The sequence below is a fragment of the Lepidochelys kempii genome, chromosome 8 (assembly GCF_965140285.1).
Source record: "Lepidochelys kempii isolate rLepKem1 chromosome 8, rLepKem1.hap1, whole genome shotgun sequence".
Taxonomy (NCBI): domain Eukaryota; kingdom Metazoa; phylum Chordata; order Testudines; family Cheloniidae; genus Lepidochelys; species Lepidochelys kempii.
The window spans coordinates 79,762,945-79,786,715 of record NC_136387.1 but is presented as its reverse complement, the minus strand read 5'-3'; the positions used below and the strand labels follow the sequence as shown (position 1 = coordinate 79,786,715).

Below are 23,771 nucleotides of genomic sequence, written 5' to 3'. Positions count from 1 at the left end.
GAACACCACTTTGGCATAAGTGGGGCATGAGGAACATCACAGAAACCTGTAAAGGATAACGGAACTACGAAAGGGGAAACCAAAGAGGATGATCTCAGATAGGCTGGACAGAGAGGGGAGAAATCCAACTCTAGAACTGTAAGGCAGTTACTACACTGCAGCTAACCACAACAATAAACCTACCTATCTTAATTCCTGTCACGTGTAAAACTAGATATGTGGTGAAAACTTTTTAAATCTGATCTTCCGTTTATTCTTAAATACATCTTGTTTTAAATTAGGCCACATTGGCTTTAAGGCTTGTCTACCTTAGGGATGCATTTCAAAATGGGAGAAAAGCTTTGTCTTCATTTGGGGGAAAATGTGTGTTTTTACTCTGAGACAGCTAATTGAAATTAGTTATCTCAATGTAAAATCCTAACGGAGACAAGATCCTGTAATTTTTAACTTTATATAGCTGGATGAGCTAAATCCCAGGAGTGGATGATATAGATTTTACCTCAGCTAGCTACATCGAGTTCAAAACTAGCTTTACCTTGTCAACTAGGTTTCTACACCAAAATAGGTTTCTCAATGTATACGCACACCTCTTGTTGCAGGGAAGATATAGCCTAAGTCTTACTAATGCAAGCCCTGCTTTACTCTAATGCAACATATCTATACAGGGGATTTATATTGATGTTGAAACACCAGCATAGTTCTGCCAGTGTAAAAATCCTTAGGCAGATAAGCCTTTATATTGTTTGGGAAATCAATAATTCCCAAATCATTCACACAGACTGTCCTGGAGAAGAGAAAAACCTTCCATCTTTTAGACATGGTGCAGGAAGGGTGTTTGAAACTCAAGATTCTCAGTCACAAGGGCACAGACTAAGAAGTCCTTTCCCATAAGTTGTGGTGTTTGCAGGGCTGCAATCTAATGGATGCACTGGAAACATGAAAGAATCACTGCAAGAGCTAATTTTAAGGAGCATAAAGGTGTAGCAGTCCAATACTCCTGAGATTCTATTAAAACATAAGCTATTTCAGTACCTCAGGATCTCTGACATTGTATCAAGAAAACAAGTAATGTAGAAGGAAAACTACTATTATACACCAAGATGACAGCGGTACTGTGTTGAAAGAAATTCAAAATCTTATTGAAGCAGTAATACACAAAGCAACACTGCAATACATGTTTTAGATAAATAAAACACAGGGTGATGTTTTTAACAACTTACCCCTGAAGAGTGTACTGTGCCCAGACTAGCAGTATTACACATTCCAACTGAAGATGAATTACGAGTTAAAGAATGGGACCTATTCATTGACGACGGACGTGGCATTTGCACTGCAGGTTTGGCTGAAAAGGGACGTTGCTCAGCTGCTTGTGACTGTATAGCGAAGACTGATATTGAACGGGGACAGCTTACAGAACGCCTTATAGGACCTGTGGATGATGTGGAGGGTGAATATGATGGAGTTTTTATATTTTTAATTAAAGGTTTCCAGTGTAATCTGCCTGAAGACAAAGACAATGCAGGATATAATTACTTTCCATCCATTTACTCTACGTTCCTCTGTCATTACTGACTAGAGAATAGGTCTATTGGAAATCATAAGGTTCTCCAGTAATAAATGCTTTATGCAACCCATAAAAGTACCCATTCCTGTTCCCAAATCAGCCTTCCTCAGTTAGGCTCAAATCCTCTCCCATGTACAAATAAATTTGTCGAAGGGTGTTTGCATCTTGTGGTTCAGTAAGATGGAATGTGGACTTCCTCTATGTGGTCAGAGAATTAGGGGGGAAGGGAGTAGGGACTTTGGCTTTTCTGGACAGCAGAACTACACTGATCCTCTACATTTTAGGCCTTCTGCAGCCCATAATAAAAATAAGATTCTGTTACAAAACAATTTTTGGCAGCAGTACCATATGCAAACATAACTACATAGCTATATGATGACAACTTCAATGCAATACTCCTAAACTGCAAACTACAAAAACACAAATAATATATTGTACAAACCATGTCAGCACTTTAATATTCAATCTTACACTGTTTAGTTATTGTTCCACTTATTTACCTGGAGAGTGACCCATCTGTAAATCTTACCTTCTGCACTTCCCTAGATCGTTTTTTTAATTTCCCAACAAAATCATGTTCAACGGAAATTAAAAACAACAACAACAAAGAATAAATTTGATTGGCAACTTTGCCAGAAGTAATGAAAACAAAGAGAAGCATACACAACACACCCAATGGTAGCTAATGTTCATCCTTTTCTTTAATAAGTAGTAACCTGGCAGCAAGCCCTGCGTAGGTTATTTTGATACAGCTCTTCTATCAAGCTGGAACTGGGTTTTAAAGAAGAAGAATCAAACAAGCTAATTTGTGACTCCAGCTGATCTAGTGTCAAGGTACAGTCAGTCAATTTTCAGGAATAAAAACTTTGTCACTGTTAAGTTCTGCAGCACAGAAGTATCTTATATGATTTTTTGTGCACATTAGATTTAAACAAAATTATGATCATTCACTTACTGGATCGCTCTAATAATTTATACTTGTTTTCTTCAAGCTCATATGACTCTTTCATCTCTTTTTTCTCATTGTGATCTTCCATTTCAGTTTCCTCCTCCCATTCTGATGTGTTGCTGCTGCTGTCACAGCTACTCTCACTACTGTAGTTCCTCTGTTTTTTTAAGGTCTGTGAACTTTCTGGCATAGAAGACAGGGGCTAATATAAAAAAATAAAATGTATAGTAAATTCCTCCATTGCCCAAAAGGAGCATACTTAGGCCTTTATTTAGGCAAGCACATAAGCAAATGCTTTAGGTTTTACTTCAAGTTTACTTCAGTATGTGCTTTCCGGAACTGGGGACTTAATGCTCTCTCTCTCACTCACTGATGGCAGGGATGTGTGTTATGGTAATTGCTTTATTATTTCCCACAATACCACAGTATGTTATGAAAGGATTTTTAATTGTACAGTTCACACATCTAATTTCTATAAGGTGATATAAGTCAATGATGTAATATCATTTTTTATAGATTTTAGTCACTACATATGTTTATAATAGCTGGAGCTATACCTTACCAAGGACAGTAACATGCAGACAATAAGCACAGCAGACAACTCTGGTCAATACAGTTTTGAAAGAGAAAATAAAAATAAATGGTGCAGAAAACAGAAGCAGAGAGAAGAGAGCATGCTCTGCTAGGTATCACTCTGGTGCTCCATATGCACATGGGATCATATACCATTAGATAATTAATCTTGCACCATCATAAAAAGAATTGGGAGATGAGAAAAAAACAGCAGGAGACTGAGAAACAGCTGTAGAAACAGTAAGCATAGGTTGAGAATTCGCCTTCTTCCACCAACCATGAAGCAGACAGAAAGCAGGAACATCAGTGCTAATAATCCCCTCTGTTATATTTGTCACCACAAGAAGTCTCGTATTGTTATTTTTTTTCTGGTAATTAACCATTTTCCCAGTTGAACAGCCATATGATGTCTATATGTCTGCTTTCCAATGACTACTAACTGTAAGGCTTATACCATATTGTCACCATCTCATCTTCCTATTTGAATATTTGATAGCAAATTAAGTTTATAAAGCAAAAGTTAACATGATAACTGAATTTGTTTTGGGGAAGGTCAGAGTCATGCTGGAAAATATTTCAGCATGAATTTAAAATGTTATATGCCTTACTGTGCTCAGATACTATGGTGATGGGCAGCAGTACAAACCTCCTTAGATAGCACTTAGGTAGCATGAAGTTTAAAAATAGACACCTCTTTTCAAAGACTTTTCTCCGTAAAGGTAAGGCGAAAAAATTTTAATAGCAACCTGTCAGGCACAGTATGCTTATCTTAATCCAAACCAGCTAAGAGACTGTGGAAGAAGTGTATTGCCATTGTATGGTCTTGGTAATTATTCAAGTTAAATGAAGTATGTTTTGAGGGTAACACTCCCTTGCCACAAGGATCAATTTAGGTGCATTATTGGGTTGGTACTTTTTCAAAAACAGAAAGTACCTTCCCTGGATCAATTAACTAAGAAGAATTTTCAGCAATACAAATAAAAGTTGAAGACAAAAATGTAAAAACAAAAAGGATTTCAAATAAATTGAGAAAAAACACAGATGACAGAAACGCATTTGCACGGAAAGTGATCTCTTATGGATCATTTGGACCTTTTCTCTGCATCGTGGCAAGATTGATTCCAACATCTCTAAATCATCTATGATAAATGAACAACAGTTTTAAAGGCTGCAGTAAATGTGATTTACCAACCTTCCTTGACAACTTATTCCATTGATTAGTAATTCTAATTATTAGAAAATGTTTCCTAATTGTTAAATCTAAATTGTCCCCATGTAAATCCATTCTGTTTTGTTCCACAGGAAAATGACAGTTACTAATCTCCTCTAAAAACCTGTTATTTTGCAGGTTAAATTTTTTTTATTCTTGTGAACACACTGTACAAAGAACAGTACAACATATTGAACATGAGGAAATAAACCTTCCAGTGTGTGTGAAGCACCTTCTGGAGGCTTTAAAATTATCCACCCCCCAGTTAGAAAAAGGAATTGGAATCTTGGGGCTGGAGAGCGTTCTTTGGTGCATGGAACAGAGAGTTAACCCATTGGCTTACAGACTCCCTTTAAGTTTAATGATTTCTTGCAGAAATCCCTTTAATATCAATTGGGTATACACAAATCCTTTTTAGGTCCCAACCCTGCATACAGATATACAAGAGTAAGAGTCCATATGGGTGTAAGGTTCCACTTCAAGATCAGGTCTCTAGTTAGCATTTGTTTTGATCAGGAAGTGCAGTCCCAGATTTGTACATGAGGGTAATGTTTTGAGCAACAGAAAATGCGGTGAAACTTTTCTATTCCTTTACACACACACAAATTCAGGTGAATGCAAACACCTAAAATGTGAGCTTTTCTAAACTGAGTTAGAAGGATTGAAGAATGTAGGCAAATAAATAATTTAGGCTTGATAATACAGTAATTAATCTTTGCTGATGGGTGAGAAGATGAATTTAATGCAATGGGCTTCATATGAACTGTGTGCACTATCCACAGGAACTACGCTAAAACTAATACACATTTCAATTAAAATCTGATTCTGGACATGAAACATCCTCTGTAGCAGGATGACACTTTTAGCAGTACATCAAGTCACACACATATCATAATCATAATTAATACTTTGAACTTCCAGAGTGCCTTTCATCCCATGACCTCAAAGTTCTTTAAAGACATTAATAAATTAAGGCTCACAACACCCCTTTGAGATAGGCGAAGGATATAAAGCAGTGATGGGCAACCTGTGGCCCGAACACGGCCCATCACGGTAATCCACTGGTGGGCTGCCAGATGGTTTGTTTACACTTGCACGGCCACCCGCAGCTCCCAGTGGCCACGGTTTGCCGTTCCCGGCCAATGGGAGCTGCAGGAAGTGGTGGCCAGCACGTCCCTGGGAATTTAGTTGGGCAGATGGCAATTTCCTGGGCCCAGATCTTCACCCCTGCTGCAACCCAAAAAAACCTATACAAGGGAGCTCTGAGGAAGAAAATTCCCCATGCATAGCTCCTCCTTTATAATTCCATTTAAAGTCATGGTTTGCCCCCTCACAGATGGGCCGAGGAGCTCATCTCCAAATCAGCTTAAGCTCCACAAGGCTGTAGGGGAAGAATATGCATGTGCCTTGTAACCAACCCATCCATTGCTGCCTGCAGCTTGGCTAGCCTAATCATCTTTGGCACAAATTAATTTAAAAATCAGTCACACACCTTGGGTCCTGGTTGCCTAGTGGATTTTCCCATCAGTTTTTCATCATCTAGTTCACATTGCTCCAGAAGATCCAAAATATCTTCCTCCTGAAAATGTGAATTAATTAATGCAAAGCGATGTAAATAAAAACGACAACTCAAAACACATCCCACCTTTCCTCCAAGAGTAAAGTGGCAGTTTGGATTGAGATTTAAAAGTGATTTTCTGATCAAATAATCACTAAACACTAGTGTGTGCACATACGTGTATTCACATGCTTCCAAAGACTAGTTTGATAAAATAATAAAATCTTGATATTAAATTCTTTCCTCTGATGTATGCCACTCCAGTGGAAATCAATTATTTGAACAATGACTTCTAAATCATGATAATTTGGCCATTTCAAATATATCCATTCTTCAAGTGGCTATCTCTAGGAATTTCCCCTGAGGGCCATAAAGATAGTGGAGCTGGCATTATGACAGCGGTTGTCCCATCCAGCTATAGTGGGCATCCCGGAGTAGCCTGGGACCATTACTGGGGGAAAGAAGGCAATTATCAGTAGGCAGAGTTGTCTTTATGGGGGTTTATGCTAGGGTTTCGTTTGGCCACAGGTCAGGCTGAGGATCAAGAAAATGGAAAAGTGGCTTAAAGCCACTTTTCCTATCTCCACCCTGGGTCTTATGTCCAGTGCAGTTCATCCAGACTCAGGAATTTGGCCAATAAGCTACATGAAGAACAACAATAAAACTACAGAAAAATTATAAGGTGTTGTTATTAATGACACATGAGCAAAGATGATTCAAACCTGATTCAAAACTTCATGCTGGGTCATGGAATTCCAAGATACATAACTTTAAAGCCAATACTTCTGCACACTAGTACCTTCATTCGTTTCAAAGGGTTATTCAACTCCCGCTGAAGGGAAGCTGCTCTCCCAGCAAGGAACGTCTGGAAAGCAATGGCTAACAAACTCTCATATTTTTCAAGTAACAGCTTATCATCAGGAGGGTAAATTCGCCTACAATTAGAAAAAATGAAATGGAGACAAGTAGAACAAAGTTGAGCTACTGACCACACAAGGAATACAACTAAAGTAACTAATTCACAAAACTCATGTAGGAGATTTAGGCAGTCTGTAATTACTATTAAATGCATACTGTGAATAAGACTCTCTCACCTAAATTTAGCTCAGTGGACACACACATGCTTTAGCCAGCAATTGGCGAAAGAAAGAAGGAAAGAAAGAAGACAGTGCAGGTTCTTCTACAGAAATATCATGACTGAGTCTTGGAATACTCACTGAAATTTCAACTTCAGATGTGAATGAGGCATGAAACATTAACAAAATGCTGAATTCAGAGGCATGAAATATTTTGTTTTGGAACAAAGCAATACAAAAGGATTGAAAATCTTACTGATTAACTACTACGCTTTTATGGGCATGCTATACATTAAAGCTTAGAGACATACTGCACTACCCCAGTAACCCTTTTAACATAATGGACAGGAACATTCACTATTAGAAAAACATTATCTAACAAAGATGGAGAGTGGCTCCAATTTTCCATTACAGCAGCTATGACCATTATTCTTTACAACTGTGGGTAGGAAGATTATGACAATGCAAAAATAGGACTGAGTGATTTATGTACATTTACAAAGAAACAATTGGCTCTGAAGAGAATCATCCCTAATCTACTTTTCAGGAAAAACTGAAGCATAGCCAGAGACTGTAAAACCTGGTGACTGATTTCTAATCTACATTAAGTGGGCAAATAGATTATAATCAGGTTTCAGAGTAACAGCCGTGTTAGTCTGTTTTCGCAAAAAGAAAAGGAGTACTTGTGGCACCTTAGAGACTAACCAATTTATTTGAGCATAAGCTTTCGTGAGCTACAGTTCATGCTCAAATAAATTGGTTAGTCTCTAAGGTGCCACAAGTACTCCTTTAGATTATAATCAGTCAGCATCATTAACTGGTGTATTTTAGTGGGTCTCTAAGGGTATGTCTATACTTCATTGTAAACCCAGGCTCAGATTCAGGTTTGAGCCTAAGCCCCCTTACTGTCCACACACAAGCCTTTCTGACTTCAGTAAGCAAGTGTAACCATGTGCTTAATAGGGAGATAACTCTTTGAGAGACCCATTTTGGGGGAGGTAGGACTGAGCTGTGTCCGGGTCACTGTTGCTAGGCAGATTAAGCACTCCACATCCAGACGCTTCTGGAATTGGGTGTGATAGTTTTGGGTCTGCTCCAATAGGTTCCCTGTTGCTGGGGTCAGACTCCAGGAGGGCGAGCTGTCAGGGCAGCTGCTTTGCAGAAGGCCATGTGTCCTGTGTGAGTTGGGAAAAGCTGAGCCCAGGAGCAAGAAGCAGGCTGTTGTCCCTAACTCTGAAGCATGTTGCAGCAGGTTAGTGATATTGTTAACCCTCTAACAGGGAAGCCTGGGCAATGCTAATTATAGCAAGGGGAAATTGGGAGGGACAAATAATTTCTTCTATTTTAATTGTATGCTTTGAATGTGGTTTTGATTTTAGCCAAACTGTTCTAGTTAAATTGTCTCAACTAGTCTGAGTCACCAGCTTTTCTTTAAATGTAGTAATGGGGAAAGAGACATTTCTATTTTGCTATTCTCAGTTTTGTATTTTCTGGTAATGTGTTTTTTTTCTTCAAATCTATACACTTAACTGAGTGGTTGGTTAATCAGTTAGCTGACTGGCTAGAAGTGATTTCAGCAGAGGAAGAGTCTGCATGGATTCCAACCGAAGATTCCTACAAGCAAGTGGAGTAAGAGGTTTTAGACTCAGCAGATTGTATACATTTGGTGATCAAAGACTGAGACTTAGGTGAACAAAACCTAAGCTTTTGGGAACTTTCAGGTTCTTCTCACTGTATTTCTGTGGGGACTGAACTGTTCAGATTTTAATTTGTTTTCTTTATTCACATTTATAGGTAATGTCTGTGGATTATAAAATAGTCATGTCATGCTGTAAAAATTAGATTATTATTTGTTTCTTTATCATAAGATTTTATACAGTTTTTTATTTAAATTTATTTCTTATTTCCTTTTGAGACTTAAATGGGGGGAGGAGGCTGACCCTATGCAATCCTTGCTGAAAATCCTTAGAGACTGAACTCTGAGTCTCCAGCTACTCTTCTAAGGGAGCTGGAAGGTATTTTTTAGGCACTGGAGAAAGGTAACGAAGTGAACTCTAGCCCACCCAAAGGTTACACAAGCACACAGGAGCAGGGTGTGGGTCCAAGGCCCAGTCCCACTGTGGCTCTGGTCCAAACCCTGTCATTTTGAAGTGTGGACGCAGCTCAAGCCATAGACCCAGGTCAGAAGATTTGCATAGTGCAGTGTAGATGCGTTAGCATAGTTGAGAGATTCAGTTCCAGCAACTGTAAACCTGGGTTTACAATGCAGTGTGCATGCTCAACCGTAGACTTGGAAACCCCAAGTCCACAAGTGCAGGTTTCGCAGTGCAGTGTAGACATACACTAAGTCTTGTGAATTTTGAAAAAGAATTGCTCCCCTTTTGCCTGCTCACAATGTTTGGCTCCTTGAAAAGCTACCTCTTGCAGTGACCTTCACTCAGATGGAGAAGAGTGGTTATGTTCTCGCTAGACTTAATATAATCCAGGCATCTGCCAGAGAAGATTGCTGGAGAGCAATATGTAGCACTCCCTTATCCAGTGGTTGGACAAACGGTCTTTTTTCCCAACTGTATGTGAAAAAAACTTTTGGTTTTCAGTTTTCATAAAATTGCATTAGTCTAGATTCACACACATTGGTTTAAAATAAACATAGTAGCTTTGGTTCAGATATACTTTTGTACATGTAAGCAGGGTCCTAATGAGTTCTCCCCTGATATCTAGTGGTGAACTGTGGAAAAAGACTTCAGAAGGTAATCTCGTTTGCATGGACACACCCACCCTGCCTAGGTGCTCAGCATGATCGGATTGCTTGCCCAAATGATCACTTGTGGCTGGTGTCAGATCCCCAGTCTCCTTGTTATTGGGGCAGGAGTACAAAAGGGTTGTTATCCTTGTTGTGTGAACCGAGAGCAGCAGAACTGTACCTGGCATACCCCAATGGAGGGACACTCACTCAACTGAACAGCACTCGCTAGGCAGGAGACTTGGGTTCCAAAATCCAATGAGTTGATACAGGGGTGGGCCCTATTTAAGGGTCCTAGACACCATTTGATCCTTCCTCTCTCCATGGTATAATAAAAGAAGTAATTTAGATTCAAGTGAGAGTCTTGTTACACGCTGCAGAGCTGAAATCACTGATACCTAAGTCTACATATTATACCTACTTTCGGACAGTGTCTCTATTGCAAGACACTGCCCAGTGTGCACCAGCAGTGAGGCTCCATCACTAACAGCTGAAATCACTGAGAGCTGTGTTACAAGGGTGGAGCAAAAGATGTCTTGGTGAGTGGCCAGTAGCATGGCTGGCGGAGAGCCAGGGCCAGAGCAGAGCCACGCAGAAGAGCAGCAGTCGGCCGTTGGGGTGATGAGCGAGTGCCCAAGCAATGAAACATGTAAGGTGCCTCCTTACCCCCACCTCCACACTGGGTGGAAAGTGAACTCTGCAGATGAACCTCTGAACTTTGGGGCTGCACTGGCCAAGGACAGCAGCTGTGAGTGGGATACAGAGAAGGGGTGGACACATTAAAGGGACTTTTGGGTTGCTGGACTTAAGAACCTGAGGGGAAAAGGACACTGCCCAACTTACTTGGGGATGGGTCTTTTGCTCATGGTTTGTGTTTATGAACCCTAGTTGCGGTGTTTTCCCAAATTAATGCTGAGTTACTTCCGTCCTTTTATTAAAAGCTTTTGCTACACCCAGACTCTGTGCTTGCGAGAGGGGAAGTATTGCCTCTTAGAGGCACCCAGGGGGTGGTATGTAATTGTCCCAGGTCACTGGGTGGGGGCTTGAGCCAGTTTTGTGTTGTATTGTTGAAAAGGAACCCCTAGATACTGAACCTGGCCCTTGTTGCTGCTGGCTCCACCTGGCAGAAGGGTTACGTACAGTTTTCTAGTGAATGCTATGGTGAATATTCAGTGATCTCAGGCCAATGGAAAATTTTTCACTGGTCTAAAACAAATTAAAACCTAGCATAATTCATAACCATTCAGCAGCTATGCTTTGTGTGCATTACAGACAAGGCTGTGCCAATGGATAAATTAGGAGCAACCATAGAAGTTCCACAGAGAGCAAGGGAGAATTAGAGAGGGCCAGGGCGCCCTTAGTAGGAGCCAGAAGTGCATCAGAGAAGGCAAGGGAAATAGCTAGTAGAAGCTTCCCCACTGTCACAAACATTAATTTCACTTTTCTTGAGGGATCTCCAAAGTTTTAAGAGGACTGTAAGGGAGAGTGAGTGAATATAAGGTGTGAAGTCTCATTTTATGAAAAAGGCATCCTGAGCCAGTATGAATCTGTTGGTAAGTTTTCTCCCATAAAAAAAAAGAAAGCATTGAGACTATATTCTACTGCCCAGATACTGTCATGCACAAAACCTCAGATAATTGATTTCTGGAAAATCACTTCTATAATAAATTTGAATTTCACATCAATATCCTCTTCAGTAAAAATTATGGAGTTGGTCCTAAAATCAATGGGAATTATAGTTGCCTAGTAGATCCTCTGTACTTCTCAGGATACTGCCCTATATTTATACATTGAGAAGATAATAAGCCACATTCTGCTCTCAATTATACAGGTATTATATGACGCCAATAGTGTTACTGTGCATTTAGATCAGTGAAAATGAGGGAAGAATCTGATCCAAAGTGTTTTCTATTTCAGTGCAAGACAAAGGCAGAAGAAAATATGCCTGACTAATATAAGAGACCATTTGTTCACAAAACAATTACACTCAAAGGTCTAAAACAGGTCTGTCAACTTGCAGACATACAAGTTTCTTGCGGTTCTCATTTAAAACACTCATGTCATCCCATGCAACAATAGTAATGGATTGTTCATCTTTCCATATTGTAAGGCAGCTTTTTTTTTTTTAAATCTAGATTTTTTTCATTAACATTTTAAAACAATAATTTACTTGTATCTTAAAAGTACAGAGTCAGATCCTGGTATCTGACCGAATTATACAGAGTGCACGGTGGCATAATGCTCACCTATGTACTCCCTCAGTCCTGGAGTTGATGTTAAAAACACCCTTTATTTCTTAGGGTGTTACTTTCAAATATAATATTTACCATAGATACTTACTCATTGTTGTGTACTTAAATTTGTCTTTTCAAATATTAAATCAATACAGTGTGCTTTGTCTAGAACATAACAAAATCAACATACTATTAAGTAATGCGATCTTTGCTTCATTAAAATTGTTGTTTGTTATTTTCAAGGCAAAGATACCTAAAGACATACCGTAGATAGGCATCATCATTATCACCCCCTTTCTGCCTACAGCTTGCTAGCAATAGGATTATTGCCTGGCTGCAGGAACAGGCCCTTTATCTGCAGCCATGCTTCTACGTGCACTCAACATTTATGTCCAAGTCTTTCAGGTAATTATGTTAGTGCCTATAGACCACATAACTGATGCCTTATAAATGCCAGATGCAAACACACACCTTGGATTACAAGTTCTATTACCTGGGAAAAAAGACAGCATCTGGTGCACATCAATACTTAAAATACATTCCTGTAAATAATTTTTCTGCAGAAAATCTATCATTGCCTCACATTTCCATTATCCTTAAATAAATCATTCAATTCTGGACTGATTCATCCCACTCAAGCAGAAAGATGGAGGGCACAGTTACCTGTAGTTCCCCATGTGTCTGTTTTCATGCTCTTCTTTGGAAATCTGTTTACGAACTTGTGCAAGTCTTTCTTTCTAGAAATCAAGTAAGAAAGAATTAAAACTGATTGAGTACGAGCCTTGGGAGGGAAGGAGGAGTAGCTTTGTAAAATTCCTTTATACCAGTTCTTCTCTTCTCCTCTCTAGCGTGTGGCGCTGTTTTTCCCAGTCAGAGGATCCTGGTGACAGTCTTTTCATTGAGCCTTGACCATAAAGTCTCTTTTGAGCCTCAGCTTTTTGTTGGGCTAAGTTTCTCCTTTTATCACTTGTCCTAAAATACAGATTACATTCAGATATGACTCAGTTAATCTGGAAAGTAATATCTTTTAATCAGGATTAGGAGAAGATTGCATTACATTGTTATAAACATAGCTGAATTCTTAGGTTTTTTTATAATGAAATCTTTTGTTCATATTTATCTGGCACAGTCACAGGATACTGTCCCAACATGCAATCAGGTCTGCACAGGTGTGGAACCCCCCAGTAATTTTAATGGGACTCCATGTAGGCAGACCTCTATAGCTGTACAGAATCCCACTAAAATCAATGGGGTACTGCACAGGCATAGGGGTCTGTCCTCCCAGATCCAATTCCAGGACAAGGGTCTAATGTATTAACCACTGTGTACAGGTTGTCATTTCATAGCACATTTGAGCTGAGAGATGCTTTGACTGTAAAAGAAAACCTCTGTTTTTTCCTGTCAAACACTTTATGCTATAAATCTTATAGATAAAGAGATAAGATGAAAAAATAAATACTGCTTAAGAATGAATTCTTGTAGTATCAGTTTTTATGGCTATGATAACTCTGTGCTTTTAAGTGTACTGTACTGACTTTGTGCTACCACCCAATGTGCCACATTGACCTTAACTTAATTATTTTCTATTAGGTTTACAACTGAAAACTGCACCATTTCCTCCACTTTACCCCACCTCTGTGTTCTGGTGTTAGTAGAAATGGATTGCAATTGTGGAGGCCGCTGCCGTCAGAACAAACTACCAAAATGACAGTGTACCTATGCCAGCACTTACCATCCACGCACTGAGACCCAAGTGAAAAATTATTAAAACAAGAATCAGGAATGGTAATCAGTACTTTTTTTTTTATAATGCACACTAATGAGGAGTAAAGTTAACGCTGAGTCACGTACACATAGTAAAAATGGTAAATAAGAAAACTTTGCCATTCACACAATTTAAGACTGGTAACAAATTTTCCATCCTGCGCATATCCCATGATTTTCCCACATTCAACAGAAAAAAAAAGGGCAGTAAACGTCACCCTCCTATAAAAAAAAAAAAAAAGTAGGGTGAGGATTAAAATGCAAGTTTACCGTATATTGAGAAGCTTTAGTGCATTTAGAAGAACACCTTTTTTTACATCATAGTCTATTTTTTGGTCAGTTCCAAAGCTTGGGGCTCGATTAATCTGAAAAATTGAAACAGAAAATATTTCAGCATATGAAATATACACACATTTGTCATAAAGACTTGTTTAAAAATTTACTGACATAAAAATAATTTGATTAATAAAATAAATGTTAGGAAGCCAATATCATGAAAACTGAAAGAGCGAACATTCGAAATGAAAGTTATTATACAGGAGAGATACCATTCAATCAGAATTAAAAGAAAAACCATGAAAAGTCATTAAAAACATGGTGGGAGAAGACTGGCTACTTTCTTCTTGGGAGGTCTCCCATCCAAGGATTTACCAGGCTGAATCTTTCTTAGATAATCTGATAGACTTGTCTCCTCTGGCAGCACACAGGCCAAAGAGTTTTTGTTGTTCAGCTCCCTGATAGTACAAACACTTACACACATGGTTAACTTTAAGAATGTTGGTAGTCCATGCTTAAAATCATGCATGTAGATAAATGTTGAAAGAAGAAGTAGAGCATTTAATCTCTGGGCCTCTGGGGGCAAGAACTCAAACCCAACTCTCATACATCATATTACAGAAAACTGTCACTTGACAGGACAGATGCATTTTAAATAAGATTTTATGAATGTAAAATATTTAAAGTAAAACTACATTGATTAGATGTGTTTGGATAAGTTAAAGGTAAACACCAGGTAGTTTTATTAATTTTTCCAATAAGTTATCTATGTACTGCATGTCTAAATACCAGTGAAATTGTAGTTAGATATAGTGTAATTTTTGGGACTTCTGAAATGCTATTTTGGCCCAAATTTTTAAGTCACAATTGCATGCACCCATAGCACATAGAAATAGCCAGAGCCCGTGAGCCCACACACACACAGGATTGCACATGTGCAAATAGGGAACATGGCATGCAGAAGTTCATGCTGATTTTTGAAATTGTGGGCCTTCAAAATATCCCTGTATTGTTAACATTTTAGATTGCAGCTGCAGCATTAACAGCAGCATTCCTGCAGTGAACATGAGAAGTAATTACAGCACATTGTACTACTTAATATCTTATATCCTGTCATTTTACGAGAATAACGTAATACAAGTGAATAATATAGTTACACATGGATATATTTAATATGTTAATATATATTAACAGACATTATTATAAAAAGGATCTGTGCTATTCATCTAAGATAGAAAGGAACATTCAATTACACCAAAAACTAACTCTTGATTTAAATGACCTTTTATTTCTTACAAAGTGGTGATACAGAAAAAAAAAAAGTTTGCAGCAAACCTGAACAAACATAACCATGTTAGTTGTGTTTTATGAAGAAGGTGGTTTTGTTATTATAAAACACACAGTGTAAAAAATGCTACAGTAAGATTTCTGTGGGTATGTTTTCACAGCATTTTGGACTGAGACTCCCAGCCCAGGACAAGAGATGGGGGCTAGTGGGGCTCACACTAGCACTCGAAAAATATCTGTATAGACAGCGCTTAGGGAGGGGGCGGAAAATTGCTTCTTTGACTTTTTCTGACCACTGGATAGATATTCAGAAGCAGTCAACATCCCAAGAAGCCTCCAAAATTAAGAGACACAAGGTCAAAAGTCGAGAGACCAACTACTTGAGAAGTGCACTAGTCAGTTTGAAATGCACTGCTTAAAGTACAGTATCTTAATGCTACTATGAAATGTTGTATGGCGGCGAAACATGGGCGCTGACAAAGATAAAGGAGCAACAACTGCTTGTCACAGAGAGGGCGATGGAAAGAAGAATTCTGGGGATTTCTATCGACCACTGAGTCCCCAATGAAGCAATCAGACAGCAGACTGGAGTATAGGATGTCGTTGTTGAAAGCAGGTACAGTAAAATGCGATGGGCCGGGCATCTAGGCTCACTGACAATCAATGGATTGCCAGTCTCACAAGTGGTACCCACGAGAACTGAAATGACCACTCTGCCAACTTCCAAAGAGATGGGAAGTTTTTACTGTGAAAAGGCAAGGCCGCACATGGAGAAGGAAGACCAGGATAAGAGACGAATGGAAGAAGTTTTGTGATCGATGAAATCTATATGAGGGCTGAAGGACCGATCACTCAAGGTGATCAAGGTGACTATTAAATTCATTTTAACAAAAAGGAAACTTGTGAAACCTATTTACTGTAGTAAGGTTTTTTTAGTTATAGATACACACACGATGGCTGACACACAAATAACAGCTAACAAAAAGCAACCGTATGCAGCATTCGAATGTTTTAGAAAGAAGCAGTAAAGATGATCTGCAAAACCTTTTATTTAAAGATTCACACTAAGTGACAGAAGATTAGTACAGACTTCATAATTATAAACAGCTACATTTAAAAAAATTAAAGATTGGAAAATCATTTCCTCCTTCATTTATGCACCAAGTCCTGAAATCAGGCGGAGGGTTCTGGGTTTCCATTACAACGCTGATGCCGTCTCAGATGCCTGCTGAACTGCCTGCTTTAGGGGTTTGAGATGTCACTCTAATTCCCTGACTTAGTACGAAAATGAAGAAAAAATGAATAATACAAAAAAAAATCATTTCCATCAGTTTATAGTTGAATACCTGATCTGTTACTGGTCTAGGATATTGCACCTATTTATTTTCATAAGTTTTGTTACTTTATGTAGTTGAGGTCTAGTCTACACTGGCCATGTTAAAGCGCTGCCACAGCAGTGCTTTAACATGGCTTGTATGGTCGCGGCAGAGAGCTCTCCCAGTGCTCTAAAAATACCCCCAGGAGGAGCACGGCTCCCAGCACAGGAGCACGGCTCCCAGCACTGGTGCACTGTCCACACTGGCGCACTGTCCACACTGGCGCTTTACAGCGCTGAAACTTGCTGCACTCGGGGGTGTTTTTCACACCTCCGAGCGAGAAAGTTGCAGAGCTGTAAAGCGCCAGTGTAGACAACCCCTAAGATGCAAGAGGCCTGCTATAGTGATTTGTGAACAGACAGTTCAGATCTGCGGCTGACTGAAGTTTGGTGGCAGCAAAGGCAGGATGCCAAGTTCTTCCTCCAGCCTGGCCGCTACACTCAGCGCCACTTTGCTGATGGCTGGGCTTCTTTTCCAGTTTTACTCCAGAAACTAATTTGGAAGCCGCTCTCAATTTAGCTTCTACACGTGAATGTAACATTTCAGAGGCCCTGCTGTTTGCCTCATGATGTTGAGCACACAGAGGGGGAAAGGAGTGGAAACAGGAGTCTGAGGCTTGTTTTACACTGGTAACTTATGTCAATACAAGTACGTTGATTATCCACACCCCTGAGCAACATAGTTATACCAAACTAACCCCCAGTGTAAACAGTATTGTCGAAGGAAGGACTTCTCCCATTGCCATAGCTACTGCCTCTCAGGGTGGTGGAGCACCTACACTAATGGGATAAGCTCTCCCATTGGCATAGATAGCGTCTTTACTAAGTACTATGGCTGTACTGTAAGTATAGGCAAGCCCTGAGGAAGAAAACCTCCCTGCTTAAGTAGTACTTAAGCCTCTACCAATGAATTAACAGGCCTTTAGAACCCATGACAATATCTTTTCCAGGCTCCATCCAATAGCTGGCAAGAACAAACTAATACCAAGGCAGAGATTGCCAGGGAACCTAACCAGGCAGGGAAGTGGCTGAGCTCAGTTGGAATGAATTCTTCGCCAAGAGGGAACAGAGAAAGAGTTTGACAGACTCTGCATTTGGATGGATTGATGAGCCATTTGGCCACAAAAGCCCTTTTGGTCTACTTTGAACAACCCCTCTAACTAAAACTTTTATCCTGTTTTTCCTTCACCTTTCTTCCACCTGCCTAATCTGTGCTGGTATCTGCTTCTATTAGCACTTTTCTTGGTGGGTCATTTATACAATAAATGTATTAGTGCTAATTTATAAATGGATTCATCCCACAAAGATACTAGCTTTGTCATACTCCAGATTTCCTGGGGCAGACAATCACCAAAACAGATTTGAACAATGAACATCCAAGCTAGTTTATAGTCACTTAGCACATGGGATAACACACAGAAGAGGAAAACTACTGGGTAAATAACAGATGCATACACACACATTATTGCTTACAATGGTCCAGTATGTTGAGACATTGTGTAGATCGGGGTCTCAAACACATGGCCTGTGGGCCACATGCAGCCTGCAGAGTTATTTCCTGTGGCCCACCATAGGCACCGATTCCATTGGCAGCCAAGCTCTCCTTCCCCCAAGCCCCCCCCTCCCCCAAGAACACCATGTCCCTGCTCCTCCACCTACCTCCCAGCACTTCCCACCACCGAACAGCTGTTTGGCGGCACTTAGGACTTTCCAGGAGGGAGGGGAGACGAGCGGGGACACAGCGCGTTCAGGGGAGGAGAAGAAGGCGGAGCTGGGGCCGGGATATGGGGAAGGGGTTGGAAAGGGCGGGGCCTCATGGACTAGATGAGCAGTCTGAGGTACGAAGTTGAGCATGCATGATTCTTTGTTGTGAGTAGTTGGGAAGAATGTTTGTTAAAAGTGGCAATGTATTTTGTATGAATAGTTACTTTAAAAAGTTCCTGCCATTACAGCTATGTTGATAGACTGTTAGTATAGATCATCATCGGTGTTACTGACCACATAATAAATATAAACACCTGTAACTATTCCTTAAAACCCCTCTTCGCATTATTGTTCTTAAAAAGTTAATATAGTATGCTATTAAAAGTCAATGTATTATTCTTCATTTTTGACTATACTTTTGTATCGTTCTATGAAAAGGTTTCAGTGATGCGGCCCTAGCGCCAATGTACTAGTACTCATGCAGCCCTTGTGGTGATTTGAGTTTGAGATCCCTGGTGTAGATTATATTTTTTATAATCTCACCCTCCTTTCCCCTGAAGAACTTGTTTAATATTAATGGTTTTTTAGTTGCTCTGAATTTTAAACAGTTACTGAATTAATTATTTTATTCCAGTGAGAGTTTGTAAATCAGCCAGCTGAAGTCCTCAAACTTTGTTCCTACAATTAAAAGTTGCACAAATGTTGTGCATACATTTGCGCAAGTCAGGCATACACAGTTAGATGGTAGTTTTATTGCCATGCTTTTTATGTAATTTTATACTTGGTGTTAAATTTGAAAGAATGGCACAATTGCCAAATCTGTAATTCTTAGCATAAATAGCTATACAAGTTTATAGCTATTTATGCTATCTAAAGATCTTATCTATGTTTTCATTTGCAAGGGGATCTGATTTTATAAGATGAAAGGAATAGTTTTTAACTTCTGGCTAATGCATAAAACACTAATTGTCTAGAAGTCAGTAAGTCAAATGAAACCATATCACCCACAAAATGAAAACACTGGGGTTAGGATTTAGCAACTGTGATGATATGTGATTAAAATATGACCATGTAGATCATTGTTGCTACCACTGTTACATAATTGCAACAAATTTTGTACAAAGTATGTCAAATAACTGGTCTATGGAAAGGTTATGATTTGCCAAATATGATTATGCTATTTGTATGAATGTATCATTTTTGTATCTGAAGTTATAACTATGCACCTGTATTTCAAATATTTGCTCCTGTGGTAACACCCACAAGGTATTTAGCCTGCACATCCTGAAGCGACTATTCAAGTGAAATGGCTCATCAAGGAAAACTTAACTCACAATGGACCATGGAAGACGTCCATCCACAACTGATGGACTTTCATGTGAACGTTCTGTTTAGAACATGGGTAATGGCCTCTGCTATGACTAAGCAAAGCATGTATGGACATGCGACTTGCCCAAGTGACTCCAAACCCCATCTTGCTACCAGTAATTTTACACAAACTAGAACAATGGATTTCCCTTCACTTGGCAGAAGATACAAAAGGCCCTGAAAGCATCTGCATTTTGCCTTTCTTTCTTTCTCAAACCTCTGGACTATGAATGTGTACTAATGAAGGGGTCTCAAACTCAATTTACCATAGTAAATTGGCCACTGCCAGTCCTCAAATCCTCCCCGTGGGGCAATAATGTCACTGAAGATGGGTTCAGAAAAGAAAAAATGTTTATAGTGTAGTTTTTATTTTGAATTTCTTAGAAATAATAAAACTGTCATACAACTTTATACAATTCTTTGCCTGCTAGAGAGTTTTTAGTGTTTTGTAGACACCTGGCAACACTTCAGTTGTGTCAGTTTGTTGATGTTTCGCCCCAGTGACTGAAAAGTTGAAACCTTCAGGATTGCAGCAAGGTGGCCATCAGATAGTTGTGTTCGGTATTTATATTCATTGTGGAAAAAAGTGACACTGCCTCCATGGCTGACTCTGCCCGGCAACTAATGATGCTGCCTCCATGGCTGAATCTCTATCCCTCTCCCCCAGCCAATGGGAGCTGTGGGGAGCGGCACCTGTTGCAGACATTGCTGGCAGCGTGTTTGCCTAGGTCTCTCCTCTGTGGGCCACAGTGGGGAGGTTCTTGGGCCCCCGCTGGCCTCCGGGCTGGGACTTTGAGACCTCTGTACTAAGGGGAGCATTCTAGCGAAGTGACTGAGGATCTTCCAAAGATTTGGAAGCCACCAGAGACTTAACAAGACAGCAGTTTATTCACTCCGTCTCTGCTACAAGCCTGATCCAACAAATTTGCAATTGTTGTATGTATTTAATTCCTTTAACCAATTTTAACGCTCACCTTTTTCTTTCTGTATAAATAAACCTTTAGGTGTTAGATACTAAAGATCTGACAACAGTGTTATTATTGACCTGGGTACGTGGCTGGTCCTTTGGGATCAGAAGAACCTTTGTTTGATGAAATTGGTTTTAAATAACCAAATTATTAAGTCTAGTGTCTGGTTATTGAATCCAAGACTGGAATACCTAAGGAGGCTGCAGTTTGGACTTCCCATTAGCCAGTGTGTTGAGACAGAAGTTAACTTTTGTTGCTGGTTTGGTATATCTCATGGAAGAATAACCACTAGTTTTGTGGGGTGGGGGTGTCTACCCTTTTCCCCAGGAGCTTGTCCTGAATTTGGTATTCTCACTTATGACCTACGGGACTTGGTGACAGCATCCTTGTCAAAAGATTCAACAGCAGACTCCTGCTCTCCTCTTCCTGGAGCCCATTACTGTGGAGCTGGCAGAGGGTCAAAACACGCAGCTCTCACAAGGCTGAAGTCAGTGATATCCCTTAGGGGAAAGCCCCATAGGCCAATATATCTACATACCATTTTGGAGTGAGTGGGAGCAGGCCTCCCAGCCCAGGTTGCCAGACTTGGGGTAGCAGGCCTGAGTAAGAGCTCTGAAAGTAGCTGTGTAGACAGCACTTTGAAGTTGAGGCTCAGGCTCTGTAGCCTAGGGAAGCGGGTGGGCTTCAGAGCCTGAACTCCAGTTCAAGTCTCAACTTCAATGCCCTGTCTCATGCAGCTATTTGTAGAGTGCTTGGGCGAGCCCTGCTATCCCAGGTCTGTCACTCTAGGCTGGGAGGCTCCTCCTGCATTCTCCAAAATGCTTTGTAGACTCACCCATCAAACTTAATAGAGCTTAAAACTTATGTAAAGTGCTTTGCAAATCTATAGAATTGATTAGAGAATGATATCCTTTTTATAGCAGAGATTTCATTCTCCATTAAGTCCATAAGTCGGTATAAATATTTTAGACAGGACTTCATTCTGTATTAATGTGTGCTGAACTTTCCCCAAATAATGGGTTGAGTTTAAAAGTCGTAAGAAAAAGACCAACCACCAAAAATATAATGTTATACTGTACTGGAAGGTGTTCGCAGCCACTGATGTACAGACAATCACAGACCTCATTAAAGCGGATGGGCATGCTAACCACTCTTCTTTCAGGCTAAAGAGGGAGCAATTAAGCCACTTTCTGGTGTGACATAGCTGGAGATAATAGCAACTACCACCCAAGACCACTGGTCACATTGCAAAGCCTGAGCAGGGAAAGACACCATGTAGTTTGTGACTTTGTGGAGTTTCCCTGGGATTGGTTTAAATGTGGGGTTGGAGGGCATGGGGGGGGGGGGGAAGAGTGAGTGAAAGCAAGCTTTTGACATGGTCTCCCACAGTATTCTTGTCAGCAAGTTAAAGTAGCATGGGCTGGATGAATGGACTATAAGGTGGATAGAAAGCTGGCTAGATTGTTGGTCTCAACAGGTAGTGATCAATGGCTCCATGTCTAGTTGGCAGCCGGTATCAAGTGGAGTGTCCCAAGGGTCGGTTTTGTTCAATATCTTCAATAATGATCTGGAGGATGGTGTGGATTGCACCCTCAGCAAGTTTTCAGATGACACTAAACTGGGAGGAGAGGTAGATACGCTGGAGGGTAGGGATAGGATACAGAGGGACCTAGACAAATTAGAGGATTGGGCCAAAAGAAATCTGATGAGGTTCAACAAGGACAAGTGCAGAGTCCTGCACTTAGGACAGAAGAATCCCATGCACTCTACAGACTAGGGACTGAATGGCTAGGCAGCAGTTCCGAGGAAAAGGACCTAGGGGTGACAGTGGATGAGAAGCTGGATATGAGTCAGCAGTGTGCCCTTGTTGCCAAGGCAGTCAATGGCATTTTGGGCTGTAAAAGTAGGGCATTGCCAGCAGATTGAGGGACATGATCATTCCCCTCTATTAGACATTGGTGAGGCCTCAGCTGCGGTACTGTGTCCAGTTTTGGGCCCCACACTACAAGAAGGATGTGGATAAATTGGAGAGAGTCCAGCGAAGGGCAACAAAAATGATTAGGGGTCTGGAACACATGACTTATGAGGAGAGGCTGAGGGAACTGGGATTGTTTAGTCTGCAGAAGAGAAGAATGAGGGGGGATTTGATAGCTGCTTTCAACTACCTGAGAGGTGGTTCCAAAGAGGATGGTTCTAGACTATTCTCAGTGGTAGAAGATGACAGGACAAGGAGTAATGGTCTCAAGTTGCAGTGGGGGAGGTTTAGGTTGGATATTAGGAAAAACCTTTTCACTAGGAGGGTGGTGAAACACTGGAATGCGTTACCTAGGGAGGTGGTAGAATCTCCTTCCTTAGAAGTTTTTAAGGTCAGGCTTGACAAAGCCCTGGCTGGGATGATTTAATTGGGGATTGGTCCTGCTTTGAGCAGGGGGTTGGACTAGATGACCTCCTGAGGTCTCTTCCAACTCTGATATTCTCGGATTCTATGAGTGTTTTAAAAAAAAAAAAAAAAAAAAAGGAGAAAGCTAGCAAAACCAAAGAGAAATATTTGTGAGAAGAAGTGTCCCTCAGAGGGAGCAAATAGGACAAATGGCCTGATTTTGGTATCAAAGAACTTGATCATATTCTCTTCTTATTAGACACAATCAGGCCAGGTCCCAAATATTGGTGGTGAACTGCTCAGGCCAAGGGGCAACAATAATTCTAAATTATTTTTTTTTAAAATCCCCAAACATTCATCGTGTAATTGAAATGCTGACATTTCTCAGGCTGTTTCCAGAGGATTAACCTGAGTAATGGATTAGTGGCCTGCTGCATTCACGTAGCTCATCATTCATGCTCATGGTTTATGCCTCTATTGCCATTTCTTCATTAACTATTATGGAGGTGCTGAGCACAACATCAAAGGTAAGTTTGCATTGAAAAGGACAGTTATGTGGACTGTCCTCCATGAATTTTAGAAGTGGAACAAAAATACTTCTTTCCCAAACTCACAACTCTTACTAAAGGACTCCTGATGAGATTGAAAAAAACATTAAATGGATCAGTGAATATTTTAAGTTAGAGGCATTTAAAAATTGCCCATTTTTCAGATTCCATACTGGTTTTACAATAATTTTCTG

The 23,771-nt window shown here is 40.2% G+C and overlaps 1 protein-coding gene across 8 annotated transcripts in view; it reads right to left on the bottom strand.

The window, feature by feature from the left end:
- TTLL7 (tubulin tyrosine ligase like 7) overlaps positions 1 to 23,771 on the bottom strand; it is a 105,639-nt gene that overhangs the window by 24,446 nt on the left and 57,422 nt on the right. For 5 of the 8 annotated variants that reach the window (XR_013636194.1, XR_013636195.1, XM_073357227.1 and 2 more), the window contains 7 exons: positions 13,942 to 14,036; positions 12,732 to 12,879; positions 12,571 to 12,644; positions 6,654 to 6,789; positions 5,789 to 5,875; positions 2,520 to 2,715; positions 1,221 to 1,501 (listed from right to left, as the gene is read on the bottom strand). Coding sequence is in view for 6 of the 8 variants with exons in the window: in XM_073357227.1 (XP_073213328.1) it covers positions 1,221 to 1,501; positions 2,520 to 2,715; positions 5,789 to 5,875; positions 6,654 to 6,789; positions 12,571 to 12,644; positions 12,732 to 12,879; positions 13,942 to 14,036 (1,017 nt within the window). In the remaining 2 variants the exon portion in view is untranslated. The remainder of the gene's footprint in view (positions 1 to 1,220; positions 1,502 to 2,519; positions 2,716 to 5,788; positions 5,876 to 6,653; positions 6,790 to 12,570; positions 12,645 to 12,731; positions 12,880 to 13,941; positions 14,037 to 23,771) is intronic. The other 3 variants (XM_078854100.1, XM_078854103.1, XM_078854102.1) reach the window with 3 other exon arrangements.